Raw genomic sequence first — 14,988 nt, 5'->3', positions numbered from 1 at the left:
CCATTATTGGAACAGGAAGCAATTGGTTTAATACATAAAGGTCATCTGGCCAAGAGTTGGGAGTATAAATCTTGAATGGAGAAGTAGATCTTCTGACTTCTTTCTTAACATGTTTATCATCCATAGGCTAACATAGAACTAAGAGGTTAAAAGTATAAATTTCCCCTCATATTGACTCGGTACTCTTCCGGGATGGGGTGGGGAGAACCAAAAAGATTCCAGAAGCCCATTAGAAAAGCTCTCCAGTGGATGTACTCATACAGCAGCTCACCTCCCTAGCAAAGGAGATTGCAAACTGAATATTCTGCTGTTCCTTATTCGATTTATACTTCATTAGTTTCAAATATTTGTTAAAACCAAATTATTATCCCTAGACACAGATAAATTAGAAAGGGGATTCAGAATGTATAGAGAAGAATAACAGCATGAGCTGACAGAATGTTTCAGAATGTGCAGTTCAAGCTGTGGATTATACTACTGAGCGCAATTCTCCTGTTTGTAGAGCAAACCTCCGGTGCTGCGACAGAACAGAAGGGATTTTGACTGCTTGTATTCTTGATGTCAAGTCATTTTCACAGGATCCTTTGTAATCCGTAGCTGCATTTAGTACCGTCTGGAAAATTTGCAGAGGGTCGCCATGGCTGACCACCAACACTGTGCATCTGCAATTGCAGTGTTCCAGACCACAATCGTTATTTATAAGTCCATCAGATATCATGAAAATGCAATTAAAGGCTTATGGTCTCCTCATTAGCGGGAATATGTGAAACACTAGGAGAATCTTGAATTTAAGCATGAACTGTGATTCTATTGCCATGCAAAATTTCCTTCACTTGTTAAAAAGAATAAGCAAACCTCATTAGCACTAAAAAACTTCCTACTCTACATGATTAATGTTGGAGTTAAAAGCACAACATTACCCTCGAAATTGTGACTCCATGTTAATCAATGCACTTGTGAGTCTAGACACTACATCTGCAACACTTTCTCCCCCTTCAGGCTGCATGAATGGATCCTTCTCATCTAGAGCCCATATATCTGGATACTGAAATCAGAAATAATTAATCAGTCTGAGAGACACAAACCAAGTGCAAATGCTTATAAATGTTGAGGATCCACTTGATTTTGAAATGCAGAGAACAAATAACAACTCACTTTATCATGAGACTTAAGTTCATATGAAGGACCAAAGAAACGCTCCCGAAGATCTTCTAGAACCTGTAATAACAAAATTGTCTGAACTCAGAGCTTATCAGCAGAATCTACTCGTCTTAAAGCCAAAATCATAACATACCAATCGATCAATTGTTTTAGCTTAGAAGCATCTCACCGTGACAGGAAAGGCAGGGGGGAAAAGGAAATGGAGCTTTACCTTATGTAACACTCAAAAAGCTTTTTAGGCTTAGTGTTGATTGGATCGAGGGCATCAGGCAAAAAATGATATAAAAGATGAAAAGTTATGCAGCTAAATCAAATTCATCACCAGAAGGAAAAGTACATAGCAATTCAGTTTAAGCATATAAATCTAGAAATGTGCATTTAAGGAAGACACGATGCCAGGTGAAAAAGAGATATTGCCCGAAAAAGAGATATAGACCAAACAGTTCATCCTTGTTATTTACATGAGCATTTCTCAACTGAATGGCTTATATCAATAGGACAAAACGAGATCTCAGCCTATGAAATGACTTTGTTGCTATAGGTCCTTGCTACTTTTACTCTCTATTCATGTCATGGGTTCTAATAACAGTGATCAGAGCTTTATGAATTGATTATCTCAAGCTAAGTTGCTCGGACAAGGGTGCGGGTGTCTGACACGGGTGCGGATCTTTCGAGATGTTAATTCTATGATTCGGCGATACGAATCCTAATATGAATACGGGTGCGGGGATCCGGCTAAAATTAATTCAGAAAAATAAAAATATAAAAATATCTCTAAATTATGAGAAATTTTGTGGAATACTTACGCATAGCTTGTAAAGTTTGGATTTCTTTTTTTATTCTCAAGCTGTAGATAAGTAAAAGGTTGATTTCCTAAATAAGGTATGCTATTTTCTTCAAATTTACCCTAGTTTTGGTTTTGATTTTGGGAATCAAATGGTATCTCGTCTCGAATTTTTCCTTCCATCGTGGTCAAAGTACCCAAAATTGTTTGAACAAATCCAGTACGGATCCTATACTCACACCCATACTAGTGTCGTGTCGACACGGGTGCGGCACTTAAACTGCCATGTCGGAGCAACTTAGATCTCAAGTACCTCTGCAAACAAAAGTACCATGATAACACTTACAAAACCTTTTTTTAACTTATTAATAAGCCAAAAATTACTTGAATACAACCTTGCAACAAAATAAGCAAATAATAAAAATATACAAAAAGAGGTTACAAGAGGGCCTATATGTCCCTGTGACGGACGGATAAGACTTACCATACATTGCGGTCCTTCAAAAGAAATATCTAGAACTGATGCAACCACTTGTGCAGTATGAGTGGTCCTCGAGAAGGGAGAGTAGCAGATTCGAACATTTTCAAGTGGTACTTCATCTTCTTTCAGTGCCTGTTATCAGAAAACAGATTGCCTGTAAATACCATTGAACTAAGCTTATAGAGAAGGGATAGACCCTTTTTAGCTCAAAAAAAGTAACTAATATGTAATTACTCAGAATCAGGAACGATACGACAGTCTGTCTTTACCTGTCTTCAACTGAAGGGCAGCAAACAGAAATACATACATCAAGGTGCTAATCACCAGGAGACTCTGTTAGTAGCCATAAAGTATGGAGATAAACTGGCTGTTTCAACTCTAAGCCTCTAGGGAAACATGATTTCACAACTGGAGAAAGCATTTAGTTTGACAAAAGGTGAGCCTCCACATGATAATGTTTAAGGGGATAGAAGCCCATACATGGTCCTTTCAGAAAACACTTTTCTCTTCCCGCTCTTCTACTTAGACAGTTTTGGTTAAAACTTTTTCTTTTGCTTATGTGAATCATGTTATCGCTGAAGATAGAACTCATCATTTACTTGTAATGAGCACTTGCTTGGTAATACTAGTTCACTTTCTCTGAGTTGCTTAGATTTTTCTTTCAACCACTACATACCCTCCAACTTTATCCAAGATTTGACACTGAAAAAGAAACAGATTGTTCACATGTGACCTGAGTTTCCGGTTGTTTAACATGTCACCATCTCCTTATCCTCATTATACTGTCTACCTTGGATGAGGAAGTGTTGCTAACTTGAAAACTATGACATCACAATGATTGTTCTTATAATGAGAAATGGACATGGATCTAGCATCCAAACTTTTTAGAAAAGAGGCATTGTAAAATCCCAAGGGATTTCACTGGAATATAATAAGTTTCTGAGCATCAAAAAGAGGTAGGTGATAGGATTCCAGGACATACAACACCATACATAGTCAAATGTTTAAAAATAACTAGGGAAAGCAATGGCCGACAGCAATTATGGTGCACGTAACTCCATACCTATATAGGTGGAACATCTGAATCATGAAATGTCTGCCGCGGACTACTCTGGGAAACCAAAAATTGAGAATTCAATGGGAATACCAACCTTTAGGAATGACTCTCCAGCCAATTCAGCCTGTTTGATTCCTTCAGGAGCCAACTTATATTGTTCAAGTTCTCCATTTTCCTGTAAAGATAATGGCTCTTTTCAGTAACTGAGATTGCCAAGAAAAATATAGTAACAAGGGAAAAAATATCATTTCAGCCAACTCTCAAACAGTCAAATGTTGTATTGTTCCGACTTTTAAAGGTCTGTGCATTCCCGCTGCTAGGTAAACCATCTATCCCAATTAACGTTAGTTGATTGAACTGTGTTAATAATAGAAAGAAGGTCTGTCTGTCTTATTATTTGGAACTAAGTGATTAATGCGATCACGCTGTACAATGTGTCAATTACTTAAAGCAAGTATTCCAATCTAAGTAGAGCGCCACGGGGCAGGAAGAGGAAGATCATTGTGTTGATGGGTTAGTGGAACATAGCCAGAGAGGAGGTTGCCTTTTTTTAATTATGTATTCAAAAGCTGCAAACTTTACCAGTTGTTAGGGCAAACCGTGGACTACCAAATGAATGTCAAATGTGCAATGGCATTTAGTCAAAGTTGGTTACTTTATAAGGAAAATTCAAAAAAGACAAGCAGAAAGCAAGCTCAGTCCTTTAGAACACTAGCTAAAATGTACTGTTAACTGTAAAAAAAAAACATTATTAAAGAAAATACTCCAGTAAAGAGACAACAACAACAACCCAGTGTAATCCCACAAGTGGGGTCTGAGGAGGGTAATATGTACGCAGACCTTACCTCTACCCCGAGGGGCAGAGAGGCTGTTTCCAGGAGACCCTCGGCTCAAGAAGGCAACAAGAGACACTATATTAGTACTATCAATAGACTCATAATAAAATAACATACAATACCATAAAATCCATAACATAACATAAATACCATAAAATAACAAAATAACAGCAATATAAGAGATATAGGAAATACGAGAAAGATGTAAGGTATACTAATAAACAGCAGATAAAGCCCATCATCAGTAGCTGATCAATAGCATCCTAAGACTAATTCCTAACTGGCTAGTCTCACTCTAGTGCGCTGTAAAAAGAAATCACAATTTCCCCTAACCTACAACCTTAATGCTCGATCTCCATAATTCTCTGTTAAGGGCTATGTCTTCAGTAACCCTAAGTCGCGCCATATTCTGCCTGATCACCTCTCCCCAATACTTCTTAGGTCTCCCTCTACCTCTCCTCGTACCCACCACAGCCAGTCGCTCACACCTTCTCACCGGTGCATCAGTGTTCCTCCTCTGAATGTGCCCGAACCATCTGAGTCTTGCTTCCCGCATCTTGTCCTCCATGGAAGCCACACCCACCTTCTCTCAAATATCTTCATTTCTAATCTTATCCTTCCTTGTATGCCCACACATCCACCTCAACATCCTCATCTCTGCAACTTTCATCCTCTGGATGTGTGAGATCTTCACCGGCCAACACTCGGTCCCATACAACATAGCAGGCCTAACCACTGCCCTATAAAATTTACCTTTCAGTAACGGTGGCACTTTCTTGTCACACAGGACTCCCGTCGCTAACCTCCATTTCATCCACCCCACCCCTATACGGTGTGTGACATCCTCGTCGATCTCCCCGGTCCCCTGAATAAACGACCCCAGGTACTTGAAACTACCCCTCTTAGGGATGACTTGAGAATCAAGCCTCACTTCCACTCCCGCTTCCGTCGGCTCTGCCCCAAATTTGCACACTCAAGGTATTCCGTCTTCGTCCTGCTCGACCTGAAACCTTTGGACTCAAGGGCATATCTTCAAACCTCTAACCTCTCGCTGACGCCGCATCGTGTCTCGTCGATTAGGACTATGTCATCAGCAAATAGCATGCACCATGGTACCTCCCCTTGAATATGATGCGTTATAGCATCCATCACCAGGGCAAATAGGAAAGGGCTGAACGCAGACCCTTGGTGCAACCCCGTAATAACCGGAAAATAATCGGAATCGCCTCCTGCTGTCCTAACCCGAGTCTTAGCTCCATCATACATGTCCTTAATCGCCCTAATGTAGGCAACCGGGACCCCTTTAGCCTCTAAGCATCTCCATAAGACCTCCCTAGGAACCTTGTCGTACGCTTTCTCTAGATCGATAAACACCATGTGGAGATTCTTCTTCTTATCCTGTATTGTTCCACCATCCTCCTAATAAGGTGGATAGCTTCATCATACTCCAGTAAAGAGAATTAACCCAAATTAAAATTTTGATTTTGGAGCCGATTAACTGACAGATAAACATTACAGAATAGTATCAGGAGCGAAATAACACAGGAAGTGAAAAGTTGTTTTAGCATATAATGAAGTAGAGAAAAAAGAAATGGACGGACCATGGAGGAAACAATGAGGCCCATTTCGTTGGGAATGCTTTTGCCATGCCTCAGCACCCAATATCTGTTCCCCACAAACCTAACGCCGCCTTCTGCCATTCTTTAACTCTCCACTCTTCTGTGCTGTTCCTTTATTCGCTACGCATGTCAGCCAATCCGGGGCGGTAGTTATAGGCTGCTCCACGACGTCGTTTTACTTTTTTATTTAATTTTTGACTGTAGTGACCGAAGAACAACAACAACAACCCAGTATAATCCCACTTAGTGGGGTCTGAGAAGGGTAGTGTGTACGCAGACCTTACCCTTGCCCTGAGGTAAAAAGTCTGTTTCCAAATAGACCCCCGGTATCCTTCCCTCCAAAAACTTCCCACCTTGCTCTTGGGGAGACTCGAACTCACAACCTCAGTTTACAATTGAAAAATAAAGGGCAAATTGAAAAATAGCCATACTTACAATTGGTAATTAAAAAATAGCCACAGTTTTAAAAGTAACGAATTTAGCTACTTTTTATGTAAGGATAAATTTGAATGAAAACATTGTTCAAAATTCAAAAATATTTCAGCATAATATACTGGAGTTCGAATATTTTACATGTGAATTTCCAGCATAATATGCTGGAGTTTCAGCATAATATACTGGAGTTCCAGCATAATATGCTGGAAGTTCATACACAGGTGCATCAATCTCCAGTTTATTATGCTGAAATTTTTCATGTTGCACCAAAGTAGTAACTATTTTTTAATAGACTATTTTTAATTACTCCCTCTGTTCCAGTTTATGTGAACTTATTTCCTTTTTGGTCTGTTTCAAAAAGAATGGCCCCTTTCTAAATTTAGAAACAATTTAGTTTAAGCTTCTAATTCTATCCTTAATGAGAAGTTTTTATAACCACACAAATATTCTGGACTCCTTTTTGACTTGGTGTAAGACCACAAATTCAAAAAGTCTTCATTTTTTCTTAAATTTCGTGACCAGTCAAACATGTTCACATAGATTGGAACAGAGGGAGTACAAGTCTGAAAACCAACTAGACTGTGCTATTTTAAGGAAGAATAAAGGTACAATATATTAGGCACAATGAACAACGAGTCGCCTTTATTCATTAAGCAGGTAGCCGGATCCGGGTCAGTCCATTTTTTTTGCGGTTGTAGTGACCCGGAAAGATTAAGCAGAGAGAGAGAGAGAGAGAGTACAGCTAGTTAGGCACAAGGAACAAGCTACGAGATCTCATCCATCGTCTACAAACCCCAAAACACCATCGTCCTCGTCCCCATAGTCTTCCTCTTTGTCAGAGAACTGACAAGTAAACTGATAATTCGTTTGAAGCTTGACAAATTATGGCGCTAAATCTTCGTCAAAAGCAAACCGGTAACTGGATTTTCTCTCTCTCTGTTGTATAGATTTATTTCTGCTCTCTCCACACTTATTTTTTATGAATCTAATAATTTGGAATTTTATACACTTTTGTGGAATTGCAGAGTGCATTACGCGGATGTTAAATCTGAACCAGCCGGTGAATGCGGGTGGCACAGCGAATGAGGAGGTATACAAGATCCTGATTTACGATCGCTTTTGCCAAGACATTTTATCCCCTTTGATTCACGTCAAGGACCTCCGGAAACACGGCGTCACCCTCTACTTCCTCATTGACAAGGATCGCAAACCGGTCCACGATGTTCCAGCTGTCTATTTCGTCCAACCCACCCATCCTAATATACAGCGTATAGTTGCCGATGCCTCCAAGTCTCTTTACGATTCTTTCCATCTGAACTTCTCCTCTTCTATACCCAGGCCCTTGCTCGAAGATCTCGCTTCAGGTGCACCCTACGCCTTCTCCTTTCATCATTATTAATTTTTTTCTTTTTGTTGAATTTTATGCTTGAAATGCTAGCTAGTATTGGAATGAATACTGTTTTATTCACCCAGCTCGTCCAATTTTTCCACCTAGTGGATAAGGGATTAAAAGATCTACTTTAATTTTCGTTTAGATAGATAATTTTGCATACAACTGTATAAAGGGGGCACGGATCTACGGAGAGAAGAGGCAACAGCTTGATTGACTGATTGATTTAAACTCGAAACACTTAATGGTTAATACAATTTCTGGGTGGTGCTGGGTGAAGATTTGAAATATTAACTCCTACGACTTGTTTTTGATCCAGGAACGATTAATTCTGAATCGATTGAAAGGATCTCAAAAGTGCATGATCAGTATTTGGAGTTTGTCACGCTTGAGGATAATTTGTTCTCACTTGCCTACAAGAACTGTTATCTTCAGCTGAATGATCCCTCTGCTGGGGATAAAGAAATTGAAGAGATCATTGAAAAGATTGTCAGTGGCTTATTTTGTGTGTTGGCTACTCTTTCTGTTGTCCCTATCATTAGGTGTCCCCGTGGTGGGCCTGCTGAGATGGTGGCATCCCTGTTGGATCAGCGATTGCGAGACCATCTGTTGGCTAAAAACAATTTATTTTCTGAGGGTGGGAATTTCACTAGCTCATTTCAGAGGCCAATTTTGTGTTTATTCGATAGAAACTTTGAGTTGTCGGTAGCTATACAGCATGATTTTAGGTATAGACCACTTGTTCATGATGTGCTTGGTTTGAGATTGAACAGGTTGAGTGTGCAGGGAGAGAAAGGTGGGATGAAATCATATGAGTTGGACAGATCTGATCCATTCTGGACGGCAAATTGGTCATTGGAGTTTCCAGAGGTTGCTGTGGAGATAGAGTCTCAGTTGAACAAGTACAAGAAGGATGTTGAGGAGGTAAATAAAAGAACTGGTGGGAACGCAGGGGCTGAGTTTGATGGGACAGACTTGATTGGAAATACCAAGCACTTGATGAATGCTGTAAATTCCCTGCCTGAGTTGACAGAGAGAAAGCAAGTCATTGATAAGCACACAAATATTGCTACTGTATTGTTAGGCGAGATCAAGGAGAGGTCCCTTGATTCATATGCCAAAAACGAGAGTGATATGATGGTAAGAGGTGCCATTGATCGCAGTGAGCTCATTGGAGCTCTCAGGGGAAAAGGGACTAAGGTGGATAAGCTGCGGTTTGCTATCATGTATCTTATCTCGACTGAAACCTTACCTCAATCAGAAGTTGAAATGATTGAAACAGCACTTAGGGAGTCTGAGGTCGATACCACTGCATTTCAGTATGTAAAGAAGATAAAATCATTGAATGTCTCTTTAGCATCAGCAAATTCTGCAAGTAGGAGCAACATCGTCGATTGGGCTGAAAAACTATATGGGCAGTCAATCAGTGCTGTAACTGCAGGTGTGAAAAACCTATTATCCAGTGATCATCAATTGGCTTTGTCAAGAACAGTAGAAGCACTAATGGAGGGGAAACCCAACCCCGAGATTGATTCTTATCTTGTTTTTGATCCTCGTGCACCTAAATCAAGCTCCGGGATGAGTAGCAGTCATCTGAAAGGACCATTTAAAGAAGCTATTGTCTTCATGATAGGTGGTGGTAACTATGTGGAGTATGGAAGCTTACAAGAGCTTGCCAGTCGTCAGCAGCCAGTTAAGCATGTCATATATGGGACGACAGAAATTCTTTCAGGAGGTGAGTTCATTGAGCAGCTTGCACTACTAGGGAAGAAGATGGGATTGGGAACTAGTGGTGCAGCACCAGCCCATTAATGCAGATTAGTTTTGTGTACAATCCCCAAAAGAAACCTTTTGTTGTTCAATATCGACTGTGTGCACTTTATCAGGGTTTTGTTGAGTAATTGGAGAAGGATTTATTGACCATATTCTTCATAGTGCTCCTAGATTGTGACATTTGACGATGATGCATAGTAATCTTTAAAGTATGAGGAATTCATATATTTTGTTTATAACAGCTGTTCTGTAGTTGATATACCTGGAACTGTTTGCGTACCATCGCACAGTAAACACTCAAAGTTGGTTTCTGTGGATTCTTATATTCTTTATTTCCTATAGTGTGTGGTAGTTTAAGTTGCTTTTCTCGTTCCAACTATTGTTTATTATTTTGCAATAAAAATTTGTATTTTCCCGCTCTGTAAAGCTCGATGCTTTGCATAGCTTGACTTGAAAACTTAAATATGCATGCATTGCTGGCATTTCAAGATCAGCATTCTGGGAAGAGCCACATACGATGAAGAACAGCTTAAATGCAGTCATTCCGCTCCGCCACAATATCATTAAGCTGGAAGCCCCATTAAGAGAATAGATTCCAGCTGTCTATTTGACTGTTTACTAATCGCAATTTATTTTGGGTGAACAAGAACGCAGTTCGTTTTAACCGGCTTCTTTTCATATGTAAAATGCATTCATAACTATTTAATTACTATCTTTATTAGCATGACCTCATTATTACTTAATTTTCCTCCATTTTGATTTTCCCGTTATATTTTGCTGTAATACTGTTTGAGCAAAAAGTATAAGACTCTTTCGTCAAACTGATTATTGATAATAATGATGGTAAATCTTAGCCAAACATAATTAATTCGAGATCTAAGCATATAAAGTACGAAATAAAAGAGGAGTAAGAATGTAGAGAAGAAGATGAGCCAAGTTGGAGATGTCGCCGGTGTTTGACTCAAAAGATGTTAAAACCTTTTGAACAAATCAATCGAAGATGAAGGGGTAAACCTAGCTGAAGATAATAATCTCTAGAATGAATAATAATAGATAAAGAGAAGATGGTTGTTAAGTTTCTTTTCATTCAAGAATAGTAAGTTTCCCAGAGTATCGATGCCCTATTACAAGGTTTTTGTCCCCCTTATATACTAGAGAGAAACTATTCTCTTTTGTAAAAAATAAAATACAAGGAATATTCTTAATGTCCCCTAATGGGCTTACGAAACTGCAGGGGTTGTACAGTTTCTTCTTTTGCCCTAAGGCCGTCTCCCTCGGGACGTCGACTCGAAGATACCCGGTCGTTTGTCGTACTCGTTGTAGGTCGTGGTCGGTCAAATTTGGACCCATACAGTTAGTCCCTCCGCTCATTGGGGTTACGACCGGATGCGTCCTCGATGAGCGGACTTCATGCATTCTTTTGGAGAAATTTGACATGTTAAAACGTTACGACGTGGCCAACGGGAGATGGTCATCATGTTCAGCAAAACACCGAGTGGTACACTTTACCGAGAAGTGATGTCAGCTTTACGTGCGTCATCATTACACAGGTTTTCAAGGCAGGGATTGACGGCTTGGTGCTTCGATTCTTGTGCGCTGCTTTGAGACCTGCCGCCTCGATTCTGGCGCCACCCAACCCTATAAATAGGTGAAGGATTTGATTTTCCGAAAAACTTTAAACATTTCTCTCTTGATAACCTCTTTCACTCTTTCTCATTTGCTCTCATATATTTCTGTTTCTTCTTTCGTTCCTCGCGTGAAGCTTCTTCTTCCTTCCTCCTTTTGTGTTGATATTCCTTTGAACGATATCATGACGAGGTCTCGTCGTTCTCGTGAAGAGGTTCCTGAAGCCACCCCGTCATCCACGGTGCCTCCTTCTGACGGCAGAGATATGGTGGTAGAAGATGGTGACAGCCCTCCTACGGTGGAGGAGTTACTACCGAGACACTCCTTATCCCGGAGTGACTTCCTCAAAGATCCCCCTCCTACCCCGAACCCTGTATTTTCTAAGACGAAGCAAGTCCATATCGATGCCCTTCGTGTAAAGTATGGCATTCCTGCTCATATAGAAATAGTTCCGGCAGGGAGAGATTACGTGGATGTCCACAGACCTGGGTACTGCGCTTTCTATGAATACCCTTTTATGATCGGCTATACTCTTCTTCTCTTCCCCTTAGCGGAAGAATTTTATAGATTCTACCAAGTTTGCCCAGCACAACTTTCGCCATATACTCGAGGTGCTTCTGTTATTGACCAAGTATGCAGGGTTGGCGGAATATAGCGTTTCTGTCCACCACCTTTTGCACCTGTTCACGCCTGGCTTCCTCAGGGGTACCATGGTGCATTTGAGGCTTCGTGGCACGAAAGGGCTGGTGGTCGGGACGGATGACCGGGCAAGCCGCAAGTTTTGGCACAAATACTTCTTTGTCAAGACCGAGCACGTCGTTTCTGACTTCGCCAGATTTCTAGAGCGGTGGAACGAGGCTTGTAAGTGTCGTCACTCGTTTTGTTCCCCTTTCTTCTGTATTCATTGTAAGGTTTATTTTTCTTGCCATTTTGAAGCTATGGGCCGTCCGCCTCGCCATATTGCGGATATTAGGGATTGGGTAGCCAGTCTGTTGCCTAATGCAGCAGAAACTCGAACTTGGCCCGCCTTCGTGAAGCGTTACGACCCTAAAGTTCCCTCTAGTAAATGTCTTACTGCTTCGTTGTCCATGCGACCTTATTTAATGGTACGACCCTTTGTGATGATAGGTCGAGTAGCTTCCAGGCGAAGGGCGCCAGTCCCCGCCTTTCGACAAGCCGTTGCTACTACAGATATGTAGTTTGTCTTGAGTGAGTCTATTCAAGAGGGTCGTCCTCAACCTATTCAATTGGGAGATCTGTCTCGAGTCGTGGCCGCGAGGGAAGAGGCTTCTTCGGTACCGGCCTCACATCCTTTGGATGAATCCTCTAACGGGCACGAGTCGTTGTCGAGGAAAAGAAGGAGGCTGGAGCTTGGGAAGGGCGTGGCTATGGACGCTGATAGAAGCAGGGCATCCCGAACAGTCCCTGTGCCCGTATTCATGGCCGACACCATTTTGTCGGGGAGATCTCCCCAAGTGGAAGGAGTTTGCCCAGGAGCTGGTTCAGTGTGCTCTATTGAGGGTGGTGCGTTGTCCAACGTTGGAGGGCATCGTGTTGAGGGTGGCGGCTCAAGTTCGAATATCGACACAGAGGATGTTAATGAGTTCGTGGGTCGCCATACCCTTGTGGAGGTTAGGATGGACGGATCTGACCGTCATGTGGTCGTTCCGGGGGACTACAACTTGCTGCTGAACAACGAGCAAGTGGCGTCAGCCCTAGCTCCTCTATGTGCCGCTCCTGAAAGCGAGACGCTTAGGGCGATGAGTGACGTGGAGTTGTCTCAGAAGGTCGTTGGTATGGCCCTGCAGGTAGGTGCCTTTCCTTCCCTTTTCGTCATTGGGTTTGTGCTGTAATCGTCGTTCTGTATTTTATTTCTAACTTCTGCCCTTCTCTTTTTTGTCAGACCCTCGTCATAGAGGTTGAGAGAGAGCGTCGAGAGAGGAGAAGGACGTGCCTTTATGAGAAAATGTCATCCAAATATCAGCATTATCGTGCTAAGCATCGGGCGATGGCTGACATTTATCATCAAGACCCCGAGTTTCAGTTGTTTCGCGAGGGGCTCAAACAGCGGGAGGACCAATTAGAGCGTAATATTGAAGAGTTAAGGGAGCGGGATGAGCAACTCATGAAAACTGTCACTCGTAATAGCGAGCTCGAGGCTTCCCTCAAAGTGAAGGACGACGAGCTTGAGTTGAGTAGGGGGTGATAGCCGAAAATGCCAACTTGTAGGCAAAGGTGGCCGATTTGACCGTTGAGCTGAATACGAAAGCAACAAAGGTAGAGGGGCTTAAGGGCGAGATGAGCGTCGACACTGATAAATTGGCGGCAGCTATTTCTGAATCGGTATCTTTGGAAGATGCCCTCCGTATTTCTAGGTCGGAGTTGACTGAAGAGAAGGAAGCCTCTGGTCGTCAGGTTATCAGGGCTCGTAGGTCGTGTTAATGAGCTGGAGGCGGAGCTGGTTGCACTAAATGGACAAATGGCCTCACTGAGGGCGGAGGATGTGAATCGACATTCTCAGCCTTCTATGTCTCGTGCCTCAGCCGATCCAGTCGTGTCCCATAGTTTATACGAGTTGTGGGTCCACGCGGAGGCTCGACTTGATGTGTAGAAGGCTTTTCATGTCGAGGGACGGGCTACTAAGGCGGAGGTTCAGGCTGTGCACGCTGAGGCTCGTGCAGCTCGTGAGGCATACGGGGTACGACCCTCTCACACCTGACGGGGATGATATCAACTCTGATGATGCGAACCGCCTTGCTTCAGATTCGTGGTACGAAGATGCTTACCCCACTGAGGATGATGTGTAGTTTTTGTTTGTACTTGCTTTTGTTTAGGGTTTTTTGCACGGGGCATCCTTGAGCCCGTTTGTAGGGGTAAGTGTAAATAATATTTTGCTGTAATGTAAAATTTACTTTATCGACTTGTTCTTTCTTGCATTTATCGAACCCATGATATTATTGACACCCTTGGCTATCAGGATGTTTCTTCGAACTGTCGTCGAAGAGGGATCCCGTCGTAGTTCGAACGAGGTCGGACATATATTTTTGTCGATGGCCTTGGCCATTGGGATGTTGCTTCGAACTGTCCTCGAAGTAGAATCCCATCGTAGTCCGAACGAGGTTGAACCTATATTGTCGTCGATGGCCTTGGCCATTGGGATGTTGCTTCGAACTGTCGTCAAAGTAGAATCCCGTCGTAGTTCGAACGAGGTCGAACCTATATTGTCGTCGATGGCCTTGGCTATTGGGATCTTGCTTTGAACTATCATCGAAGTAGAATCCCTTCGTAGTTCAAGCGAGGTCGAACCTATATTGTCGTCGATGGCCTTGGCCATTAGGATGTTGCTTCGATTTGTCGTCAAAGTAGGATCCCGTCGTAGTTCGAACGAGGTCGAACCTATATTTTTATCGATGACCTTGGCCATTGGGATGTTTCTTTGATCTGTCGTCGAAGTAGGATCCCGTCGTAGTTCGAACGAGGTCGAACCTATATTGTCGTCGATGGCCTTGGCCATTGGGATATTGCTTCGATCTGTCGTTGAAGTAGGATCCCGTCGTAGTTCGAACGAGGTCGAACTCATATTTTTTGCCGATGGCCTTGGCCATTGGGATGTTGCTTCGATCTGTCGTCGAAGTAGTATCCCGTCGTAGTTCAAACGAGTTCGAACCTATATTTTCGTTGATGGCCTTGGCCATTGGGATGTTGCTTTGATCTGTCGTCGAAGTAGGATCCCTTCGTAGTTCGAAGACGCCGAACTCATATTTTTCGTTGATGGCCTTGGCCATTGGGATGTTACTTCGATCTGTTGTCGAAGTAGGATCCCGTC

General features: G+C 42.2%; 2 protein-coding genes across 3 annotated transcripts; one reads left to right on the top strand and one right to left on the bottom strand.

The window, feature by feature from the left end:
- Positions 1-288: 288 nt before the first annotated feature.
- LOC107829590 (uncharacterized) lies at positions 289-6,076 on the bottom strand. 2 transcript variants are annotated; one of them, XM_075218244.1, is made up of 7 exons: positions 5,921-6,060; positions 4,660-5,817; positions 3,578-3,658; positions 2,430-2,558; positions 1,156-1,218; positions 921-1,045; positions 289-662 (listed from the first exon to the last, which is right to left on the bottom strand). In XM_075218244.1, exons 2-7 carry the CDS (start codon positions 4,885-4,887, stop codon positions 470-472), a joined length of 819 nt encoding a protein of 272 aa, XP_075074345.1. In that variant the 5' UTR covers positions 4,888-5,817; positions 5,921-6,060; the 3' UTR covers positions 289-469. The 2 variants fall into 2 exon arrangements, with proteins under 2 accessions (XP_075074345.1, XP_016512525.1); XM_016657039.2 differs by lacking the exon at positions 4,660-5,817 and having other exon boundaries at positions 5,921-6,076.
- A 971-nt stretch (positions 6,077-7,047) lies between these two features.
- Positions 7,048-9,847, top strand: LOC107829581 (SEC1 family transport protein SLY1). The gene is made up of 3 exons (XM_016657029.2): positions 7,048-7,288; positions 7,399-7,737; positions 8,083-9,847. The coding sequence occupies exons 1-3, from the start codon at positions 7,258-7,260 to the stop codon at positions 9,573-9,575; spliced, it is 1,863 nt and encodes a 620-aa protein (XP_016512515.1). The 5' UTR covers positions 7,048-7,257; the 3' UTR covers positions 9,576-9,847.
- Positions 9,848-14,988: the final 5,141 nt, after the last annotated feature.

This window comes from Nicotiana tabacum, chromosome 7 (assembly GCF_000715075.1).
Source record: "Nicotiana tabacum cultivar K326 chromosome 7, ASM71507v2, whole genome shotgun sequence".
Classification (NCBI taxonomy): domain Eukaryota; kingdom Viridiplantae; phylum Streptophyta; class Magnoliopsida; order Solanales; family Solanaceae; genus Nicotiana; species Nicotiana tabacum.
The sequence above is the reverse complement of the archived record's forward strand: the minus strand, read 5'-3'. Positions and strand labels throughout refer to the sequence as shown.

Excerpts from the sequence above, each read along its gene's own strand:
- LOC107829581 (XM_016657029.2), top strand. The coding sequence starts at position 7,258 with ATGGCGCTAAATCTTCGTCAAAAGCAAACCG. Across the intron at positions 7,289-7,398 it reads TCTTCGTCAAAAGCAAACCG|AGTGCATTACGCGGATGTTA; the intron begins GTAACTGGATTT and ends GTGGAATTGCAG. Across the intron at positions 7,738-8,082 it reads GCTCGAAGATCTCGCTTCAG|GAACGATTAATTCTGAATCG; the intron begins GTGCACCCTACG and ends TTTTTGATCCAG.
- LOC107829590 (XM_075218244.1), bottom strand. The coding sequence starts at position 4,887 with ATGGAGGACAAGATGCGGGAAGCAAGACTCAGATGGTTCGGGCACATT. Across the intron at positions 2,559-3,577 it reads CTGGAGAGTCATTCCTAAAG|GCACTGAAAGAAGATGAAGT; the intron begins GTTGGTATTCCC and ends TTCTGATAACAG. Across the intron at positions 1,219-2,429 it reads TTGAAGGACCGCAATGTATG|GTTCTAGAAGATCTTCGGGA; the intron begins GTAAGTCTTATC and ends TTGTTATTACAG.